The sequence below is a fragment of the Neovison vison genome, chromosome 8 (assembly GCF_020171115.1).
Source record: "Neovison vison isolate M4711 chromosome 8, ASM_NN_V1, whole genome shotgun sequence".
Lineage (NCBI taxonomy): Eukaryota > Metazoa > Chordata > Mammalia > Carnivora > Mustelidae > Neogale > Neogale vison.
In genome coordinates, this window is record NC_058098.1 from 48,222,133 (window position 1) to 48,243,202 (window position 21,070).

Sequence of the window (21,070 nt, forward strand, 5' to 3'; positions counted from 1 at the left end):
TCAGTCGGTTCAGCGTCTGCCTTCAGCTCAGGTCATGATCTCAGGGCCCTGGGATTGAGCCCCACATCAGGCTCCCTGCTCAGTGTGGAGCCTGTTTCTCCCTCTCACTCTGCTGCTCTGCCTGCTTGTGCTCTCTCACTCTCTCTGTCAAATTAATTAATTAATTAATTATAAATAAATAAATAAAATCTTAAAATAATTAATAATAATTCAGGAGGAATTTAGTTTCACAAAGAAGACAGTCTCCTATAATCAATGATGCCTGAACATTGTTTGTCTAAAAGTACGCTGTGTTCTTCTGTAACTCAGCTCTGAAGAAGCTGAGCGTCTCTTCCATTCCCTGTTGCTTTAGTATCTACCTGTTCATCAAGGGCCTGCCTTTAATAAGGACTTTATTCCAGACATTGTATTTTTTGTTTCTCTGATTTCCATTTTTTTATAGTTTCCATTTCTTTACCAAAAAATGTCTCTTTTCCATTGCCATAAGCGTGTTTTCTCTTACCTCACTGGGAATAGTTAAGTCAGTTGCTTTAAAATCCTAAGGATTCGAATATCTGGGTCATCTCCAGAGTGGTTTGTGGTGTTGTCATTCTCCTGGTTCCTTAATATATTGAGTGATTGGGGATTCTGTTCTGGCACTGGGACCATACACTTTGGAGTCAATTATTTTTTTTAAGAAGAGTGCTAATGTTCATTTGTTTTTGCAAGAAAGTCGGGCTCTAACTGAAAACCCGCTTTCCTGGATAAGAGAACAATTCTATGCTCAGGATCCTAACCCACAGCAGGGCTACTTGACCTTGTGGTGGAGGAATCAGCTGCAAGGCAGGCAGAGCCATGCACAGGATCCTGGAGCCCCAACCCAGACTCCCCCTCTCCGGCAGCTGCAGTCACCCTGAACAGTGACCCGAGCTCCTCAAACCAGTAAAGTGACAAATCATCTGTTGGAGGTTTAGCCTCCCAGAATGAAACAGACTGGGGTCTGCCCTTGGCCAGAAGCCCGAACAGTATCATGTCACTCCCTTCTTTCAAGTACCGATTCCCCCCTGGAACTTTCTGCAGACCCCGTAGAGAATGTAAATACTCCCCTCATTTCAGTCTTTTAGCCACCCCCTCAGGTGGGCGGTAGCTTAGTCATCATCCCCGCTTTACTGAATAAGAAACAGGGGCTCAAAGAGCATAAATCATGGCTTCAAGATCAAGGTCACACAGCTAGTAAATGTCACAGCCAGGAATCAGACCTTATTTAGCGGGACTCTGAAGCCCCAGTTCTTACTCTTCAGGCTGTGACTTCATCTCTGAGCAGCACAGTTGTCTCTCCTCAGCAGTGGTTGCAAGACAGCCATGGGTATTGGAGAGTTCTACATTGCAGAGGACCTAGAAGTGAGGAGAGCTGCTTAGGCTTGGATGGGGGTGTGGGGTGGGGGTGTGGGGGTGGGTAGGGAACTCAGGGGGTGGAGTGGGGAATGGAGTGTCAGCATGTCCCCTGGACACAGAGCTCAGGGACACAAGCACAATGGAGAGTCACCACAGGGGATGAAGTAAGCTAAAATAAGCTGAGTTGTCAGATGGAAAGGCAGCCTATGACTTTCTCAAGACGTGCAGAGAACCTTCTGCATCATACTTAGAGAAAAGATGCAAAACTTCCCTAACTGGGTAGTCGTTGATAAAATCCGGCATGATGGATGCCTACAGGTCCCTGGGCTCTTCCTTATGGCACCACAGTGGGAACCAGTGTCTTATGGGCAAGACCACCTTGGAAGACCTCTGCCTCGTAACCACCTCATTCTTGTGTGACTAGTACCTTCCAGCTTCATCATCAGAGAGGCAGGGCCCACACTGTGTCCTTATCAGATAGCACTAAGGAGAAAGGAGATAGGGTACGTGCAGCTTTTGCATGGAGCTCTGTATTACCAGATACAAAAACGTGAACACCATCTGCATGCCAGGAACCTCCTAGCACAGAGCCTTAAGGAACACAGGGCTTATCCATCTCTGCTTTCCTCTTTAATCTAAGTTACAACAACCTTTCAGTAAATGCCTGTTGGGTGTGCACTCATCTATTTAAACCTACAGTAGGTGAGCCTGTGAGGTGTATTTAGTACTGGTTCAGGCAGGGGAGAAGCTACAAAGGTAAATCAGGTAAAGACTGTTCCTCCTAGGTATCTGGGAGAAGAGACAAGGGAGTCACAAAAACCCTTGCTAATCCACATATACCCCGGGGACCTACAACATCAGCTCCCAAGGAGCTTATGAGAAATGTAGAGTCTCGGGCCTGCTCCAGAGTCACCGAACCAGGAACCACATTTTAACAAGGCCCACGGGGGTCCATATGCACATTAAAGAAGTGCTGACATAGATCTCTAGTTGCAGTCAGAAGGCTCTGGGCAGGTGTGAATCAGCTGCGAGAAGGAGATTGTCCACTGGAGGAGACAGGGCTTAGCACCTTTGCGGAAGCAGAAGCAAGAAGCACCTGATTCTTGATTAGGGTCTTGAGGGACAATCAGGATTTGTCAGTTGGGGAAGGCCAGTCCTGCTGGTGGGGACAGTGTCCTAACAAATAGCATGAAATATGGGAATGAGGACAATATTGTTTGCAAACCGAGACGGTTTGAGGGGTGACCAAAGGGAAGAAATGGAGACAGGGACCAGGACATAAACGCCTGGCTCCCATGCAAAGAGACAGGATTCAGTCCAAATGCTTGCTGTGCATGTCTTGCTGTCCCGGGCCATCTCTGTCCATGCCTGGCTGAGGGAATGAAAATGAATGCTGTCACCGCGTATCCCAGTGGCGGTCTGGCTCAGAGGGTAGAGACAAAGCAAGTCGGAACCACGTTTAAGAGAACAGGAACTGGAGTGCAAGTTGGCAGAGAGGAGCCGGGTCTCGAATGCCAGTAAAGAGTGTGAGGCTGGAGAGCCAAGTCAGGCCCAGGAAGTACCTGTGCTGCTCACATCCTGGTCCTGACAGTCAGGGATAACGTCCGCTAAGGCCTGACTCGAATCCCAAAGGTCCTGCAACCCAGGGTCTTCCATAAAGGAAAGTGTCTTCTCATGCCTTCCATGGATGTGCAGCCCCTGGCTCTGTGGATGGGGTGCCCCTCCCCCAAAGTCCTGATGGTGCAGCACTGTGCTCTCAGGGAGCGGTGGCCTTCCCTGCGGGGGACTGGCTGCTCAGCCTCGGTGTTCTGGGCTCACACACACACCAGGGTAGGGGGACTGTTCTTGTCTCCAGCATTCATTAAAGGCAGTATTGGTGACTGGATTTCTAGAAGTAGAGACAGGGAAGGGGATTCTGATGTGTTTAGGATGAGGAGAAAGGCGGTGATAGAAGCAGGATGGAGAAGAGGAAGGCTAAGTGAGCATATGGCCTCAGCAGGAGACCAGCTTCAGCCTGATCCCACGGGGAGTTCTGAGGAACCCAGAGCAGGTCTTTCCTGGAGGCAGAGGAAGCCAGCCTTTTGTACCCACCCCCTCAGTCATTGGCTAGAGCTGTGAAGTGTCACATGGTCTGAAGTGTCCTGGCACCTGCAGGCTGGCTTGGCCCCCAGCTACCAGAGTCACATTCAAGCACAGACTGTAGCTCCAGGATCAGGGTGCCGGGCCATGAGTGACGCTCAGTGGTTGTCACTGCAAACATTTAAAGAAGCTCACCTGCTTCCCCACTTGAGCAGAACAAAAGCCTGGCCAGAGTAAACCATCTACTAGAAGGGCTGTGTGTGCAGAGCACAGCCAGAGCTCCAGCTAACTACAGTAAGCCCACTGAGCTGGAAAACCTCCTTCCCCAGCAGGGGCAGGGGAATGGAATATAGACTTTGGGGTGAAAGGGTTTACTCTGGGTGTTTTTTTTTTTTTTAAGATTTTTATTTATTTGAAAGAGAGATAATGAGAGAGAAAGAGAGAGCACAGGGGGAGAATGAGAAGGAGAAGCAGACTTCCTACTGAGTGGAGAGCCCTATGCAGGGCTTGATCCTGGGACCCTGAGATCATGACCTGAGCTGAAAGCAGATGCTTAACCAACTGAGCCACCCAGGCACCCTGGATTGGTTTAAGGACTCTTTAAAAATCGCCTGCATCTTGGTCATGATCCCAGAGTTCTGGGATCAAGCCCCACATCCGGCTCTCTGCTCAGCGGGGAGCCTGCTTCCTCTCTCTCTCTCTCTCTGCCTGCCTCTCCACCTACTTGTGATTTCTGTCTGTCAAATAAATGAGTAAAATCTTTTAAAAAAAAATTGCCTGCATCTTTTTTTTTAAGCCCTCAAGTCATAAGCATAAGTTGTTTATTTTGAAAAAAAAATGTCTAAGTATCTTGGTTGTCAGATTTTAGAAGCAGAAATGCAAAACCAGAGTTTATTTAAATATGTAAAAGTCCTCATTTCTCAAGGTCTGAACATTGTAACAACTAGAAACTTCTTTGTGACAGATGAAAAGCCACCTGGCACTTTTTAAAAAGGCTTATTTCCATTGAATATGTAATTTTTAAAAAGATTGTTACATTTAAAAGCTTGCAGTAAACACACACACACACACACACACACACACAAACGCAATCAGATAACTGCGAGTTTGGTTCTTATAGACCCTCAGTCAGATGTTCTCCAGCACCTCCTACTCAGGTGGAGATGGTCACCATACTTTGTGCTCGCATAATGGGAACTTCATCACATAAGCACCATTATTACCACCTGCAGTAACAGCAACTGCTCATTTATTCTGTTTCATGCATCATATCAGAGAGAGTGCATGCATTATCTCCTTTGATATGTACCATATTTGGTATTGATACTATCTGATAGTACTAATAGGAGATGTTGCTACTATTAGCTCACTTTACAAACAGAGAAACTGAGGCAGAGAAAGTAAATGGGAGTTTGCAGAGCCCAGGGAAGATGGGAAGAAAGGACCACCAACCAGGGTCTCACCATGCCCTACCATACCTTGGCTTGGCCTCCACTAGGATCCTTTACTGGGAACCCACAGGGAAGCTCATATGGTTTGATTTTTCTAGCAAATGTGACATTTGTCAGGCCAAGTATTTTATTACACAGTAGTAGTAACTGGAAATGCCTACCCACCCACCCACCCCCAGCCATACATATAATCCAATGATCAAAACAAATTAGGAAGTGCTTCGGATCAGAAAAGTTTTCATTTTTTATGCAAAAAGAAGGAAGTAAGGTAGAGTCAAAGGGCCATGGGTTTGAAAGTAGCCAGACATCCCTATAAGCTCTGCTCCACTCCTCACGTGCAGTGTCCCCCAACTTGGGCATCACCTGCCTAACCTGTAAGATGGGATTCTTAGCCAAGTGCCCAGGTGCTGAGAAGAAAAGAAATACATATGTACACACACATACTTACATGTATATACACATATTCACATGTATATGTGGCTAAGTCTTGAACAACGCAGGGGTTGGGGTGCTGACGCTCAGCATAGTAAAAAATCCAAAAGTAACTTTTGATTCCCCAAAACATGTAATTACTATTGGCCAGAAACCTTATCAATAACAAAACATTTGCTTATTGCATATTTTCTGTGTTATATACATTATATTCTGTATTCTTGCAATAAAGTAAACAAAGAGAACATACATTTACAGAAGTATACTGTATTTATTGGAAGATATCCACATGTAAGTGGACAAGTGTGGTTCAAACTGTGTTGTTCCAGGGTCAGCTGTATATGCATAGCTGTGTGTATGTGCACACACAATACACACATGCTCAGCCGTGTGTGTCATGCCTAACACAGTGTTCAGCTTAAATTCAGGCTGCAGGCAGAGTACCTTCCTTCTTCCACCAGAAAACTAGATTCACCCCAAGTCTCCTTCAAATAGCATCCTTCTCAAATGGAAGGATGTCAAACACCATCCAAAACAGCTCCTTTATGATAAGAAGGTCTTGTTTGATGATCAACCTATTAAGTAGAGTGTTTGCAGTTGTTGCTGTTTGGAACACTTCCTTGAACAGGGCCACAGAGATCTGGAGAGTAACCACAAACTGGTATTTCTAAGGAACTGTGCTATTTCTAACAACTGGTAAAGTAAGAATAAACATATGTCCAAAACACACACACACACACACACACACACAAAGAAACATGCATAAAAGAAGTCAGATGTGGACTGGCTTTAGTCTTACAGTGGCCCTTTAAGAGGACAGGGCGTCCCAGTTCAGCAGCAGGCTTTGCTGGAGGCATTTCCTCCAGGCTCACCATGCATTGTCTGCAAGGGAAACCCAGGCACCTTCAAACCCCTGGCAGAGTTCGGCCATTCTGGCTTCACCCCACAGAGCTTCAAGCTAATCCAGATATTTGCACGTTGCCTCTTTATATGTTCAAAAACGAAGCTCATTGTAATGAGGATGTCTGTGATCTGTGTGTGTTATCTTGGTAACCATGTTTGAAGAGGAGGAAGATCCTTAAAATAACAGCCATTATCTTGGGGATTTGGCATCTGCCAAGTATTGTCTAGATCTTCACCCAGTAACAATGCTAAAAGTACCAGAAAAGATAATGATCTCTATAATATCACTGAGATGCTTAGCAAGGCAGAAAAAGCAAAAGGAAGGTACTTTAGTGCCTCCTCAAAGACCTGGCAGCCTCACATTTTGGGATTGTGGAGCATATAGAGCAGAAAGGGTGTCCTTACGATAGTGAAACTCTCCAGGAAACACGTTAATTGTGCATGGGGAAGAGACATACCCAGTAGCGTGGGATCTGGAAAAATCCAGGCTTCTCAGAAAAAGAGAGGGGCAAAAGGACCAAATGCTTTCATCCACAGTTGCGTGCGTTAATTATCTTCCCTCCTACTTTTGTGTGTGGTTTGGGTCCTATTTGGTGGGGGTTTGTGTGTGTTTCTTTTCTTTTCTTTTCATTTCTTTTCTTTCCTTTTCTTTTTTTGTCTGTAAATTTACTAGCTTTATTTTTATTTATTTTTTGTTGTTATGTTCAGTTAGCCAATATACAGTACATCACTTTTTTTGATGTAATGTTCAACGATTCATTAGTTGTGTATCACGCTCAGTGATGTGTTTCTCAAATCCTTTAGGGAAGTAGGCACAGACACCTTAACCAGCAGAAAGAAAAAAAAAAAAAAAAAGCTCAAGGCACCCCAGTGGCTCCATCAGTTAAGTGTCTGCCTTCAGTTCAGGTCATGATCCCAGGGTCCTAGGACTGAGCCAGGCATGGGGCTCCCTGTGAAGGGGGGAGTGTGTTTCTCATTTACCCTCTGCACCTCTCCACACTTGTGCTCTCTCACTCTGCACTCTCAAATAAATAAAATACTTAAAAAGAAAAGAAAAGCACAGTTGGAATATGTATGACAAGAGTCATTTGCATCATTTCAATTGTTCTCGGATTTCAAGGTTAGTTAAGCTTATGACGATTATTTGGCAGAAAACAGATCTTTAAATATGAAAAGGAACACGGCCTTTAATCTTGCTACTTAAAAACAATGATAGCAATGACTATTCCCTCTATTTATACACACTTTCTTAAAAACTTAAGTTTCCACAAAAAAGTTGTAAGAGTCAAAGAACTCCCATATGGTCTTTACAGAGATTCACCTACTGCTTATATTTATCATTTTCATTCTCTCAGATTCTCCTTTACTGTCTAAACCATTTGAGGCTAAGTTATAGACATCCTGCATACTCATTTCCTAAATATTCTACTTGTGTTTTCTTAAGAACCAAGATATTCTCTTACACAATCACAGAACAATAATCAATATCAGATAATTTAATGCTGAACCATACTATTATCAGATGTACTGGCCACACCAAGTGGTGCTGGCTGCCAGTGATGCCCGTGCTAGTCCATTCCCCCTCCCCAACATCCAATCCAGTACCACATGTGTTCAGTTGTCAGTTCTCTTGAGCTTCCTTGATTTGAAACAGCCCCTCAGCATGGTGCTTTTGAACTTGATGTTTTAAAAAGTAGGGGTCGGTTATTTTGAAGACTGTCGCTCAGTTTGGGTTTGCCTGATGTTTCCTAGTGGACTGATTCAGGTTATGCATTCTGGGCAGTAACGCCACAGACATGCCTGGTGTTCCCATCAATATATCATCTCAGATGTTATGCGGCTTTGTCTTGTCCTGATCTTGCTGATTTTTAGCTTCCATCCTTGGTTTATGGTAGTGTTCACCAGCTCTCTTCCCTCTAGAGTTTCTAGTTTCCCCTTTCACACACCAATTCTTCTTAAAGTAAGTTCTAGGGGCGCCTGGGTGGCTCAGTGGGTTAAGCCTCTGCCTTTGGCTCAGGTCAAGATCTCAGGGTCCTGGGATCAGCTCTGCATCGGGCTTTCTTCTCAGTGGGGGGCCTGCTTCCTCCTCTCCCTCTGCCTGCCTCTCTGCCCATTTGTGATCTCTCTCTCTCTCTCTGTCAAATAAAAAATAAAATAAAGTAAGTTCTACACTTCTACACCAGTGTGGGGCTTGAACTCACACCCCTGAGGTCAAGAGTCATATGCTCTACAACCAAGCCAGCCAGCCACCCTTTTCTCATACTAAGAAAAAATCTTAGACATTTTGGTCTTACATTAACCAACAATGTTACTAGGACTTTTTATTTCATAAAAGATAAAGAATTTCACTTGAATTCACCAAAGATGTCTGATAAAAGAATATGGGGGCATTGCAGCTAAGAATTTGTTCCAGTGTCTCTGCACTGCAGTAGGAGGCAAGAAGATCTCAATTGTCCCTCTCATATCTGATCAGGTAGCAGTGAGAGAGAGGACACGCCTGAGTTCATGGAGACACTCACCAGGCAATTTCCACCTGTCCACCAAAGTCGAAAGCATTGGTTCTCAAACTTGACCACAATCAGAATTCTCTAGAGGGCTCATAAAAACACAGCTTCCTAGGACTCCAAGTTGATGATTCAGATTCTAGGGCACAGAGTTTGCATTTCTAGCAAGGCCCATAGTCTCACCTAGAATGTCCTTGGCCATCTCAAGGACTACTGACCTTCAACTCCTTGTGTCACTTCCATTTACTACAGGCTATGAAAATCACCTCAGTTTAATCACTAAAAAAAAAAAAAACTTATGACGTTAGGAAAATTGAAAATCCATTTCAGCTGCTCTGCTCTAAAATCACTCCTTGCTCATTTATAAGTAACCAAAGTGCTTATAAAATATGTAGACTCTGGAATTTCAGCTCCACGGATCCTGGTTCATGCAGCCAGGGACCCAACCCAAAAAAATCTCAGAGGCACATTACATACCCATGGACCCTCCCCCCCCCCCAGATCAGCTGTAGCAAATCCTGGTCATTTTTACCAGATCCTCTTACCCAATTTCTAGAAAAAGGGATTCAAATTTTGGCTTCCATTAAAATCATCCAGGGAGTGTGCTAAAAATGCAGATCCCAGACTGCAGCTCCCCACCTCACCCCAGTGTTCTCAAGTCAATCAGACCCCAAGCCTGCACTTGACCATATGCCCCAGGTGAATCTGAGAAGCATTGTTCCCCAGGAAAGTGATAGCTCCAGTCTTAGGGCTCTGCACAATGAGAGTCAACTCATCACTCAGCAAATATTGATTTTCAGCATGAATTGTTTTAGCAAAACAGAGAAGCTGGAACTTGCTAGAGTAATTGTTCCTAATGGTATGAAAACACATCTCCTGGGGCTGTTCCAGATGGTGCCTTTGAAGACCACCTCCACCCAGCTTCTAGAGGGTTGGCAGGGAAGAGATGAGAGTGTACACGTCAACTTTAAATACATGTTCTCTTTCTTTGAACGTGGTCCCATGCACACTTTTCTAGCCATACAAAACTGTTCAGACACTGTCAACACTCAGAGGTCCTCCAGGGCAGGCACCACCCAGAATGTAAGTTATTGCCAAAGTGATGAGGAGAAATGTTCTCCTATTAGGTAAAACCCACCAGGGTTCCATCAGCACTAGGAACAGACAGGAAGGAAGCCCTCTCCCCAAGTCTTGAGTTCCCTGGGTCCCCGCCCCCCACCCTCCTGGCTCTATCTTGGCCACTTCTCTTGTCTACAGAAGTCTGAGCATATCTTCAGAGCTGTCTGTCATTATGAAGTGTGCCCAGGGCCCCCAAGATGAAAGGGAGCCATGGTCCCTAAATCCTAATGCAGTCTCCAGTCTGGCCTACATGCATTTGAAGAGTACCTTGTTTGCTTGACTAACTTCTCACAGTGGATTGTGATCTCACAAGAGAAGACACCAGGCTTTTGCTTTCATCCTTGTAACTAACTTAGTTTTTCTCTTTCTTTCTTTCTTTCTTTCTTTCTTTCTTTCTTTCTTTCCTTTCTTTCCTTCTTTCTTTTACAGATTTTATTTATTTATTTGACAGAGAGATAGAGGGAGAGCACAAATAGGCAGAGTGGCAGGCAGAAGAAGAGGGAGAATCAGGTTCTTCACAGAGCAGGGAACCCAGGACCCTGGGATTATAACTTGAGCTGAAGACAGCTGCTTAGCCGACTGAACCACCCAGGTGCCCCTCATCACTGCAGCTTTCAAAATGCTTAGTCCAATGCCATGAGCATGCAAAAATAAACCTGGATGAATGTATGAATACCCAAGCCCTGGAAAGACAATGGGGATAGGAGGTAGGAAGCCACTGTCTGAGAGTCAAGCTGTAGGGCCTAGGATAATACATTAAGGACAAGAGAAAAGCCACAGGCAGGGGTATGAGGTGGGGGACAAGGCAAGAGGTCAGCTTCCCCATGTGTTTGGAGGAAGGCAGTCTCCATGCTAAGTGTCTGATGCAGGACTTCTTGAGGATAAGTAGTCCCAAAGCCTGGAAAGTGGTTAACTAGTGGGCAGGTGTGAGGCCTCTCTGATTATGGGCCACAAGACAAGGTGGGGGGCAGATGTGTTCAAGTACTTCCAAGAACAGAGGAAATTAGACCCACTCCCCTCACATCAAATTTGCCTGTTGGATGTTGGTCACTGACATTTTCTAAACTAGAGACTAATGTTGACTGAGCATACACAATTGACCCTTTCTTGCCCTCTGCCTTGTCTTGTTTTCTTTTGTTTTGTTTTGTTTTTTAAGTAGGCTCCACACTGAGCGTGAAGTCCAACACAGGACCTGAACTCACAACCCTGAGGTCACAAGACCTGAGCCAAGATTCAGAGTCAGACTTAACCAACAGAGCCACCCAGGGGCCACTTATCCTCTGCCTTATCTTAAACAGACTTTATTCGGGTTTCTTTCTTTGGATTGGTCTTTCATTTCATGATGAAAGAATAATTTAAACATAGATAAGCCCATGAAGTATCATGCAGGTCGAAAATGCGTTCGACACTGAAGTACACATTCACGAGCTCTGACCCTTGTTTCCTGAGAGGCTGGTGATTAGGAAACCAGAAGGATTCTAGTGATACAGACAAAAGGAGAAAGGCCATGAAGAGGAGAACCCAGCTGCCTCTTCTGACCCCTCCACCCACATTCAGCTGGACAGGCCTGGGAGCAGCCTTGCAGGGCCGCTCCTCACCAGTGGGTCCTGTCGAGACAGACTTTTGCTTTTCAGAACTCCGCTGTTTCCATGCCCTCACCCTCTCCACCCATCCCTGGTAATCCCTTTTCAACAGACTGCCTTTTCTCTGGCTGTGGGACTGGTTTTGCAATTGCTTTTCTGTTTTTCATAAACAGCACATTTTGGTGGTGATACAAATGATTCCGATACCTTCCAAAGAGCAAAAACCCAGCAAGCCACCAGCCATAAAAAGAGCTGTCATGCATTGCTTTGAACACACACAGCAGGGTGGCACCGTCTAGTTTTTTTTTTGAATATTCAGAAAATGCAGACTGTATACTGAAAGGACTTTATTATAGTGACTGTTTTCTCCTGAAGTTACTTGAGTCATGTTTGATGACTCTCTTTAATAGAAGCGATTTAGAAGACTTCTAAAGAGTTTGCTGCTGCTGACAACGGTAACATGGATGTAAGGATGGATGTTCGTTAGATTAGTCTTTACTAATGCTGTCTCCCTGCCTTCACCCTAAGAGGATCTGCTCCTCCTGCCCACCCACGAGGATGGGCCAAGCGTTGGTGCTAACTGACCCTGCCCGCTAACCACAGCTTGGTGATCCAGGATGGGGTATGGATCCAAGCTGGATCTATCAGATTCACTTGCTTGGTCATCTGAATGGGGACCCTGAGAATGATTTATCTGGAAAGTGATGGGTTGCCAGAAGGTGAAATTTGGGGTCTGGGAGAGTTTGGAGCACCACGCAGACAGCAAGCATTTCTGTCACATACCAACAGGATGTCCAGGAAGAGAGTGATAGAAGCAAGACACCGTGGGGTTTCTACTCCACCCCATGTGAAGACAGAGTGTTGGGAGACAATCCATCCCAGTCTCTCTCATCTCTGCATCCTATGTGTTCAGGCCTTTGCCCTGAACTATTTTCCCAAGGCTGTTTGTATAGCAAAAGCCTTGGGAGACATGGATAATGCCTGGTTGGGGCAAAAGGCAGATCTGTCTCCTGATCAGGATAATAACAATAATATCTCCCTCAGGAGCAAAGATGGGGCAGGTTTGCTACCTCTCTTTATAAGATTAGGAGTCTTTAAACTCAGAATTCTTCAGCTGTGATGCAAACCTCCATAGACTGTGCATGCCCAGCACACACATGAGCCCATGTCCCTGGCACCTTCCTGAGCTGGGGCGGGGCAGAGGACAGGGGAGAAGAGGGGGGATCTCAACAGGAAATCCATGCCCCTGCTGAGCCCTAAGAGATGAAGTCCATGCCCCTGAGCCAGGACTTGAGCCAGCTTCCAGGAGACTGTGGTCAGCTGACAGCTTTCAAGTAGGGTCGGTCTTCAACCCTTTGCAGTTCTTGACAAAGTGTTAAGAAGCAGATGATTGCTTGAGAGTCTACTCCTGTCCCAGACCATGACAGGTAGAGCATGGTGATCCAACAGAGCAAAACCCATCCTTAAATTCGAGAAGCTTAGAATCTATCTAGGAGTCATTCTTACAATGAACTTTTTAAGCTTCCAGAGAGGTTTTCAGGAACTTCATTGTGAGTCTATTTTTATATAGCCATTATAACCTGAACACAAGGAAGGCAGAATTCTATGTATTGATTTCTGTGTCATTCAGTTATGGGAGGATGTGAATTTCCAAAATGAGGGGCAAAAACATTTTTCAACTGCTTCTCAAATCCTCCTGGAAAGGTGGAAGAAGAACCAGAATGGCTACTTCTTCCCATGGTAAGTAAAATGTTTAGCAACAGAATGTCCAAATTAATCATCTGGCTCCTGTGGTAATGTTTGTGATGCTAAGTGGTGAGAACATATAAGATTCAGGATCCCATACTAAGCATTATATGGATGCTACATGAGCCTGCTGTATTGAACAGTCCCACACACAATGAGTGTGACATAAATGCCTACTAGCACAAGTACCACATGATCTCATAGAATGAGGTGAGAACTCTGTGCTCATGTCTTAGAGATGAGAAAAGCAGGCTCAGGAAGGTCAGTGGCTGTCCCAAGGATAATGGGCTAGAGTGTTTCCGGCTGCAAGTAACAGAAAATACACCAACAAAAATATAGGACAAGAATGTACATTACTTCACATAAAAAGAAGTTCAGTGGGAACAGTGCCAGAGTTGGTCGTCCCATCAGCTCTCAACTAGTTCCTTCCTGCTCCCTACCCTACCATCTTCAACATACTGGTTATCATATTAGATAAGTGTTCCACCTCACAGTCACAAAGTGGCTGCAGACACTCTAAGCATTATATTCCTGCCGGAAAATAGCCAAAACTGTCTCAGAAGCTACCCCTGCAACTTCAATAATTTCCCTCACGTCTCTTTGGCCAGAGTTAGGGCCTATGCTCACCTCCAAAGAAATCACAGATTCTGGGGAGAGAACCAACTTGAGCACCTGAGTGTATTTAAAGTGAAGTCTTAAACAAAATCAGAGATTTACCCACAAGGAAGAGGCAATGGTGAAGTTTGGAAGACAGGGAGCAATGGCTGAAACTTTGTCAAAACCAGACTGGAACTCTGGGAACTAAAGGTCCTACTCTTAACCTCTAATGCTATACTTTCCATTACAATGAACTGGTCTAGATTCCCATGGTTCAATTCCCATGGCGGCCACATGTGACTATTGAGTGCCTGAAATACAGTTAATGTGACTAAGGCACTGAATTTATTTTTTTTTTTAAAGTTTAATTCGAAGAGCCACATAGATCTATGACTTTGACAGTGCAGGAACAGCATGTTAACAGCATTGCCTGTGGCATCTGACAGGGTCTAATGCTCTACAAATATCATGCAAGACACAAATGTAACTTAAATTTTCCAACAGTCAGAGTAAAAAAGGTAAAAAAGAAACAGGTAAAACTCATTTTATAATACGTTCCATTTTACCTCCATATCCCTATCACTTCAACAAAAAAACAATTTAAAAAGGATGTTTCTTATTCTTTTGTTCACTCAAAGGTCTGAGAGCTGACGTGCAAACATTCAGGAGCCATATGGCCAAGTCATCTGGAGATTTCAGAGCATTCGTGTCAAATAATCTTTCCTGATGCTGGTTCACCCCTCTGGGAAGTGGGCCGGACAAGGAAGTGAGACTCAAAAGGCAATACCAGTGGCTCTCAGACTCAAGTGTCACTGCAGGGCCCTGGAGGGCTGGTGAGCACTCTAGCTGGTCCCCGCCTTCAATGTTTGGGACTCAGCAGGTCCAGGATGGGTGCTTCCAATAGGTGGTTTGGGTGCTGGCCGCCAAGCCCACACTAGGAGCACAGGTGCCCGAAAGGAGCCGCCCATGCTCACACCTGCCCTGAGCAGAGGGTTCAGGGTGGAACCCATGTTGTGTCTTCCAGCTCATTCTCTTCCACACACAGAACAATGAGACCAGGAGGCTGGGATGGTCGAAAACAACTCCAGAGAACAGAATGCCGCTCCATTTCCTCACTCCAAGTGATCGACAGCCCAGTCTGGATACGTGATCCGGAGAGCGCACGAACACTGCTCCTGTCCCAGACCCGTGCCTTTCTCATGCCGAATTTCTGGTTATCTCACATGATTTTTGGTTCACTCTCTTTTCAAGGAAGTCATTTAATAGGTAATAAACTCCTAAAGGAAATCCTCGACCTCACAGTAAAGTCTTTGGGGTGGAATAGGACTGCATTGTCACCGTCCTGACCACATCACTGGAGTCCAGATGGGAATCTGAAGAAAAGCCGATCATGTACATCGCTTCTGACAATGCCATGCACTCAGCCCCCGGTAAATTATGCTTCACTATACCCAGCAGAAGCTAGCAAAGCCAAGCTGAGCTGCTGAGAGCACTTGAGATGATTTTCTAATCAGCAGATGACAGAAGTGGCTCTCCGGACAACAGTCATCACGCTGCTGAGGGTCAAGCCTCTCCTTGGTGCATGGCTATTTGCAAAAGAAGCTCTTCTGGAAGACCTGTGGCCCAGATGCTTGGAGGCTCTGGCCTAAGGAGCACAACGGAAGAATGGAAATAGACGAGATTAATCACATTTCCAACAAAGGCGCTCTTCTCTCTGGCTTGGGGGAGGGGCTGTGAGGCCTCTGCTCCACCCTCGCTGCCCTGGCTCAGTCTTGGAAATTCCACCAGCCCTCCAGCAGCTGGGGCCAGCTGGGTCCCTGGGCCGCCTATCACCACCCAGAGAAGGACACTCAGACCCAGCCCAGCTCCAGCTCTGCACTGCTTGTAACAATGGGCAGGGGACCAATTTGGGCCTGATGTTAGACATTTAATCAACAACCCCAAACTGGTCCCTATATAAACATCCAACAGCAAAGGACAGGCGAGCTGAAGGACAGCTTACAAACGGAGTTTGCCCCCCTGTCCCCCCGCTTTTACTCAGCATGAATGTCTCACTTTGTTTTCTGTCCCAGTGGAGAAATGTGGCTGGTCCCCTTTCAGTGGTACTTAGTCCCTTGGAAGAGCACAGCAATGGGGCCCCGACCACGGCAGCCTCTTCCCACCTGGGTTCTAACAGGGTGCCCCTCTTGAGCTCTCTCTCTGAGCAGAGAGGTCTCTGGTTTTCCGGATATTTCTCCTGGCCCCTCCCTTCAGCCAGCCACCCTGGAGGCGCAGTGATCTCCACACACTGTGGCCCTCAGGCTTCCTGCCTCTTAATAAGTCCTTTTAGTTGAGTGTTGCCTCAATATGCATTAGAATTACCTGGAGAGCCTTCAGAATATTCAGGAGTGATACCTGCTCCTTGCACCTCACTGAGTTTGACAAAGGGGGTCATCTGCTTAATGTCAGTGTATTTGGGGCAAAACCAGATGTGCCCAGGAACTTTGAACAAGCAAGCACCAAAGACTTAGGATGGAGTATTAATAATAATAAACATATATTGGTGTTTATCACTGCCAGATGCTGTCATAACTGTTTTATGTATGTCAGCTTGTCCAATCTGAACAACAGCCCCTCTGTGATGGGACTAAGATTAATGTCATTTTACAGGGGGAGGAAATGGAGGCACAGAATTTGAGTAACTTGGCCAATGTCATCTATCTGGTAAGCAATGAGCTGGGGTACAGATCAAGCCAGTCACGTTACAATATGTTGCCTCCAACAAGTCTGCTGTTCAAAACTGACCTCCTGCCCCCCAGTGTCAGCTCAAACAAAACTCCAAGTAACTCAGCCTCACGACTTTCTTGACTTTGAGGAAGAACCTCTATATCAACCTGAATTTCCCAACCTCCTGTTCTTCTAGTCCATGAGATTTTTTCATTATGATGATGCCGGGGTGAAGACAGTGATTCTCGGTATCAACTCAACTTTGTTTTCATCATTAGAGCGATTTTTCAAAAGCGAATATACCCTTGCCAATCCCAACCCCAACCTGACGAGGCCTGATGGAATCTGAGGACAAAGTAGGGAAACAGAATGGGCAGAAAAATGTCCATCTCAGGACAAACAAGGTAAATGTGACCTAGAGACATGTGTCCCTCTCCCCCAGGTCCATCTCAGGAGGGGTTCAGCACTGTGAGTCCACATTATCTAAAGAATTCAGTTGCTTGAGTGGTCCACATCTCAAATGCCTCTCTGATCCCTCCCTAAATATACAGTCTGGGACCAGAATGATTCCCTGCTCCTGGCCTTGAACACAGACACATTGTTTTCAATACAGGTTAGATATAAAAGCACTATCGGTAGAAACCAATACATCTGACAACAAAAGCTTTAATAATAATTCATGGGGGAGGGTATTGGGGACCTCCACCATGACCTTAACTTTTGCTCTCTGAAAGCAGCCAACCAATGGAACATGGGACAGTGTGGCGCCAAGTGAGAGGAGACAGACATCCTCTTTAGTCTCACCACATAAAGAGGGGTAGAAAAGTAAGTAACCTGGATAGCCCATACTCACTGAGAGCTGACCATGGCCAAGTACTTCCCCAGTCACTGTGGGTATGCCATTGTGATGGATCCTCATGGTGCTCTACCAAATAGTACCGTAATACCCACTTTCCAGATGTGGAAACTGAGGCACACAGAGACAGAGGAATTTGCCCAAGGCTGCATATCTGGAAGGAGGTGAAGCTGGATTTGAACCAGGCAGCCTAGATTCAAGGCCTACCTGCCCTGTGTGTGCCAAGAATGCACTGGAGTGCCTGCTCAGCTTCCTGCTGCAATCGTTGTGGCACAGACATGCAGCTCGTGCTTGTGCTGTTGCCAGTGCTCCAAAGGCTCCTTGTGTAGACCTCGCAGACCTACACTCCCAGGCCATCCTCCGCCAAAGGTCAAGGAGCCAAGCAGACCCCAACTCTGACCTGGACAGCTGACTTATACATATTCCCTAAAGACTATGTCACCCTCTCTTTCCCCTATAAGAGTCTCTCCCTTAGAGACAATGAGGAAAATGGGAGCAGAGGAAAGGACAGACCCGTTTAAGGAGAGTCCATAAAGAGGAGGAGGGCTGCTAAGACAAATATTTTATTTTTTATTTTTATTTTTATTTTTACTTTTATTTCTTAAGACAAACCTTTTAAAGGAACCATTTGAGTGGCAGAAATTGGGGACAGAGATTAGACTTCGCCACTATGTTGCTTAGGTGCTTATCACCTGTGTTCCTCCCCCCTCCCAAAAAATCCTGGGTGAATACAGTCAGCAGCCTCCAAGCCCTCTGAAAGGTCACCTCCAGCTGGCCTCAAGCATCCTGCCACCTTCTCTTTGGAAACTACTCCAGCCACTAGGCACTGGAACTGGGACCCCAACCCCTGTTCCCCCACACACACACCTCTGGGTGGCCTGCAGCCACTTCCAGATACACCAAGAGCTTTTCAGGACTGTCTTGAAGGGAGTCTCAAGGAGGCCACTACTGGACTGATCTGGGGTTCCAAAGGGCCAGCATTACTATGAGGATAATCTTCCAAGGCAAATCCCTACTTCACTAATTCTACTGTGCCCCTTGTGGACTAATAGGGTCAGGGCTGTGGGGCTGCCTGCTGGGTCCTCACACAGGGACTGTCTAGCCCAGGATCATCTAGTCCAGGGGCGTCAATGGGCCCTTTCTGGAGTTTGGGAGAGGAGGAAATCCAGCCTGGAACACAAATCTTTCCGCACCGCCCTTCCCCAGGCATATTTCCGAGTCTACAGTGGAGATGCCTCCTAAGATACCCGGCTCCCTGTAGGTTTCGGGGCATCTGGCTCTGGGGCGAAATGTTTCCATCTGTGAGGTCTAGCACAATGGGCACAGGACAAGATAGCTGGCCTTCTTTTATGGCATCTCTGCTTTGGTGCGTGTGCACCTCCGTTCCTGGAGGCGACCCTACCCCCACCCCACCGACATCTTGCTAAAAAGGTCCTGGTATTTGTGGTTGCCTAGAGTGCGGGGAGGGGGCGACCTGGATCTTGTAGACCTAGAACTTACCGGGATGCCTACGGGAGGTTCGGTATCCACCTCAGTGACATGAGTTTAAAAAAGTCGTAGAGACCCTGCAGGTCTTCAAGAGGGTCACAGGGATTGGGGGGGGCAGGGTGGACATTAAGCGCCTGGCAAATGGCTCCGCACCCCCACGTTAGTCCCCTGCCATCCCCAGAGCCGCGTCACCCAAACGGAGGACTCAGGGACCCTCCCCCCCCTTCCCCCGCTCCAGCCTCGTGGCTGCAGAGTACAGAGCAGGGGGAGGGAGCGGCAACCGGCTGGAGAAGAGGCCACGGGCCGGGGGAACCGATCTAAAGTGAAGGAAGACCTGCGGCGGGGCTGGATCCCGGGCGGGGGCCCGGATGGTAGTGCTGCCCGGGAGCGGAGGTGGGCAAACGGGGCGGGGCACGCGGGCGCGGGGACTGGGGCGCGGGATTGGAGGGTGCTGCCGGCGGGCCTGCCGCCCGCTCTTCAGGCGGAGCAGGGAGAGGCGCACGCCTCTGCGCGGGAGCCCTAGCCCAGTCTGCTCCGCTGCGCTCCGCAGCTCCGGGCGGGCACCCCTGGGCATGAGCGCTTTCCCGACGCTGCCCCCGGGGGGCGAGGAAGATCTCGAAAAGGCCTGGTCCCCAGCGGTCAACGCCAGCTGCGCCCCCGCCGGGGAGGAGGAGGCGGCAGCGGGGACCGGGGATGCGGGGGCAGCAGGCATGGTCGCCATCCAGTGCATCTACGCGCTGGTGTGCCTGGTGGGCCTGGTGGGCAACGCCCTGGTCATCTTTGTGATCCTTCGCTACGCCAAGATGAAGACGGCCACTAACATCTACCTGCTTAACCTGGCCATCGCGGATGAGCTCTTCATGCTGAGCGTGCCCTTCGTGGCCTCGTCGGCTGCCCTGCGCCACTGGCCCTTCGGGTCTGTGCTGTGCCGCGCCGTGCTCAGTGTGGATGGCCTCAACATGTTCACCAGCGTCTTCTGTCTGACGGTGCTCAGCGTGGACCGCTACATCGCTGTGGTACACCCTCTTCGTGCCGCTACCTACCGGAGGCCCAGCGTGGCCAAGTTGATCAACTTGGGCGTGTGGCTGGCGTCCTTGCTGGTCACCCTGCCCATTGCCATCTTCGCAGATACCAGGACGGCTCGGGGCGGCCAGGCGGTGGCTTGCAACCTGCATTGGCCGCACCCGGCTTGGTCAGCGGTCTTTGTGGTCTATACTTTCCTGCTGGGCTTTCTGCTGCCCGTTCTGGCCATCGGCCTGTGCTACCTGCTTATTGTGGGCAAGATGCGGGCGGTGGCACTCCGGGCCGGCTGGCAGCAGCGGAGGCGCTCGGAAAAGAAGATCACGCGGCTCGTACTGATGGTGGTAGCCGTCTTTGTGCTCTGCTGGATGCCTTTCTACGTGGTGCAGCTGCTGAATCTGTTTGTGACCAGCCTTGATGCCACGGTCAACCACGTGTCCCTCATCCTCAGCTACGCCAACAGCTGTGCCAACCCCATCCTCTATGGCTTCCTCTCTGACAACTTCCGCCGTTCTTTCCAACGGGTTCTCTGCCTGCGCTGCTGCCTCCTGGATGCCGCTGGTGGTGCTGAGGAAGAACTCCTGGACTATTACGCCACTGCTCTCAAGAGCAGAGGTGGGGCAGGATGGATATGCCCTCCGCTCCCCTGCCAGCAGGAGCCCTTGCAACCGGAACCCAGCCGCAAACAGGTTCCCCTCACTGGGACCACCACCTTCTGAAAAATGCTTTCACCTCCTCCCCAGCCTGGCCACCTCGAAGGAGTCTGTGCCATCCTTGCAACCCAGCAGACTGCCTGTCCCTGATGGTCACCTAAGAGCTGCCACCTGTTCCCACCACGGGCACCTTTTTCCAGCAGGCTCCATGCTAGCCCCAAGAGCATCAAAGCTCCTTTGCTTTCTCCCATCCCCAGGACTCTGGGTTTCAGGAGGATACCTCCATGGGGGTAGGACTCTTCTGAGTGCTGATCTATGATGTTAATTATCCTTGGACCTCTGACTATTTTCCCAGGGGTGGGAGGCTGGGGCATGCCAGGGAGGAATAGCCATCTGCCTGTGACGTGTGACAGAATCTCTATCTCTGCCCAGGAGAGGACTCTCCAGAGGGTGGAGGCAGCCAGTGCCCTTACTCTCTGCAGATTCTTTGGCTGTGGTGGGGGCATCACATGTTCGATATAAAAAGGGAAGAAGGAAGATGCATCCAAGCACACTCCCT

General features: G+C 47.7%; 1 protein-coding gene across 1 annotated transcript; it reads left to right on the forward strand.

Moving 5' to 3' along the window:
- The first annotated feature begins 19,395 nt into the window (after nucleotides 1-19,395).
- Nucleotides 19,396-20,682, forward strand: SSTR4 (somatostatin receptor 4). The gene has a single exon (XM_044262405.1). The coding sequence runs from the start codon at nucleotides 19,411-19,413 to the stop codon at nucleotides 20,575-20,577; it is 1,167 nt and encodes a 388-aa protein (XP_044118340.1). The 5' UTR covers nucleotides 19,396-19,410; the 3' UTR covers nucleotides 20,578-20,682.
- Nucleotides 20,683-21,070: the final 388 nt, after the last annotated feature.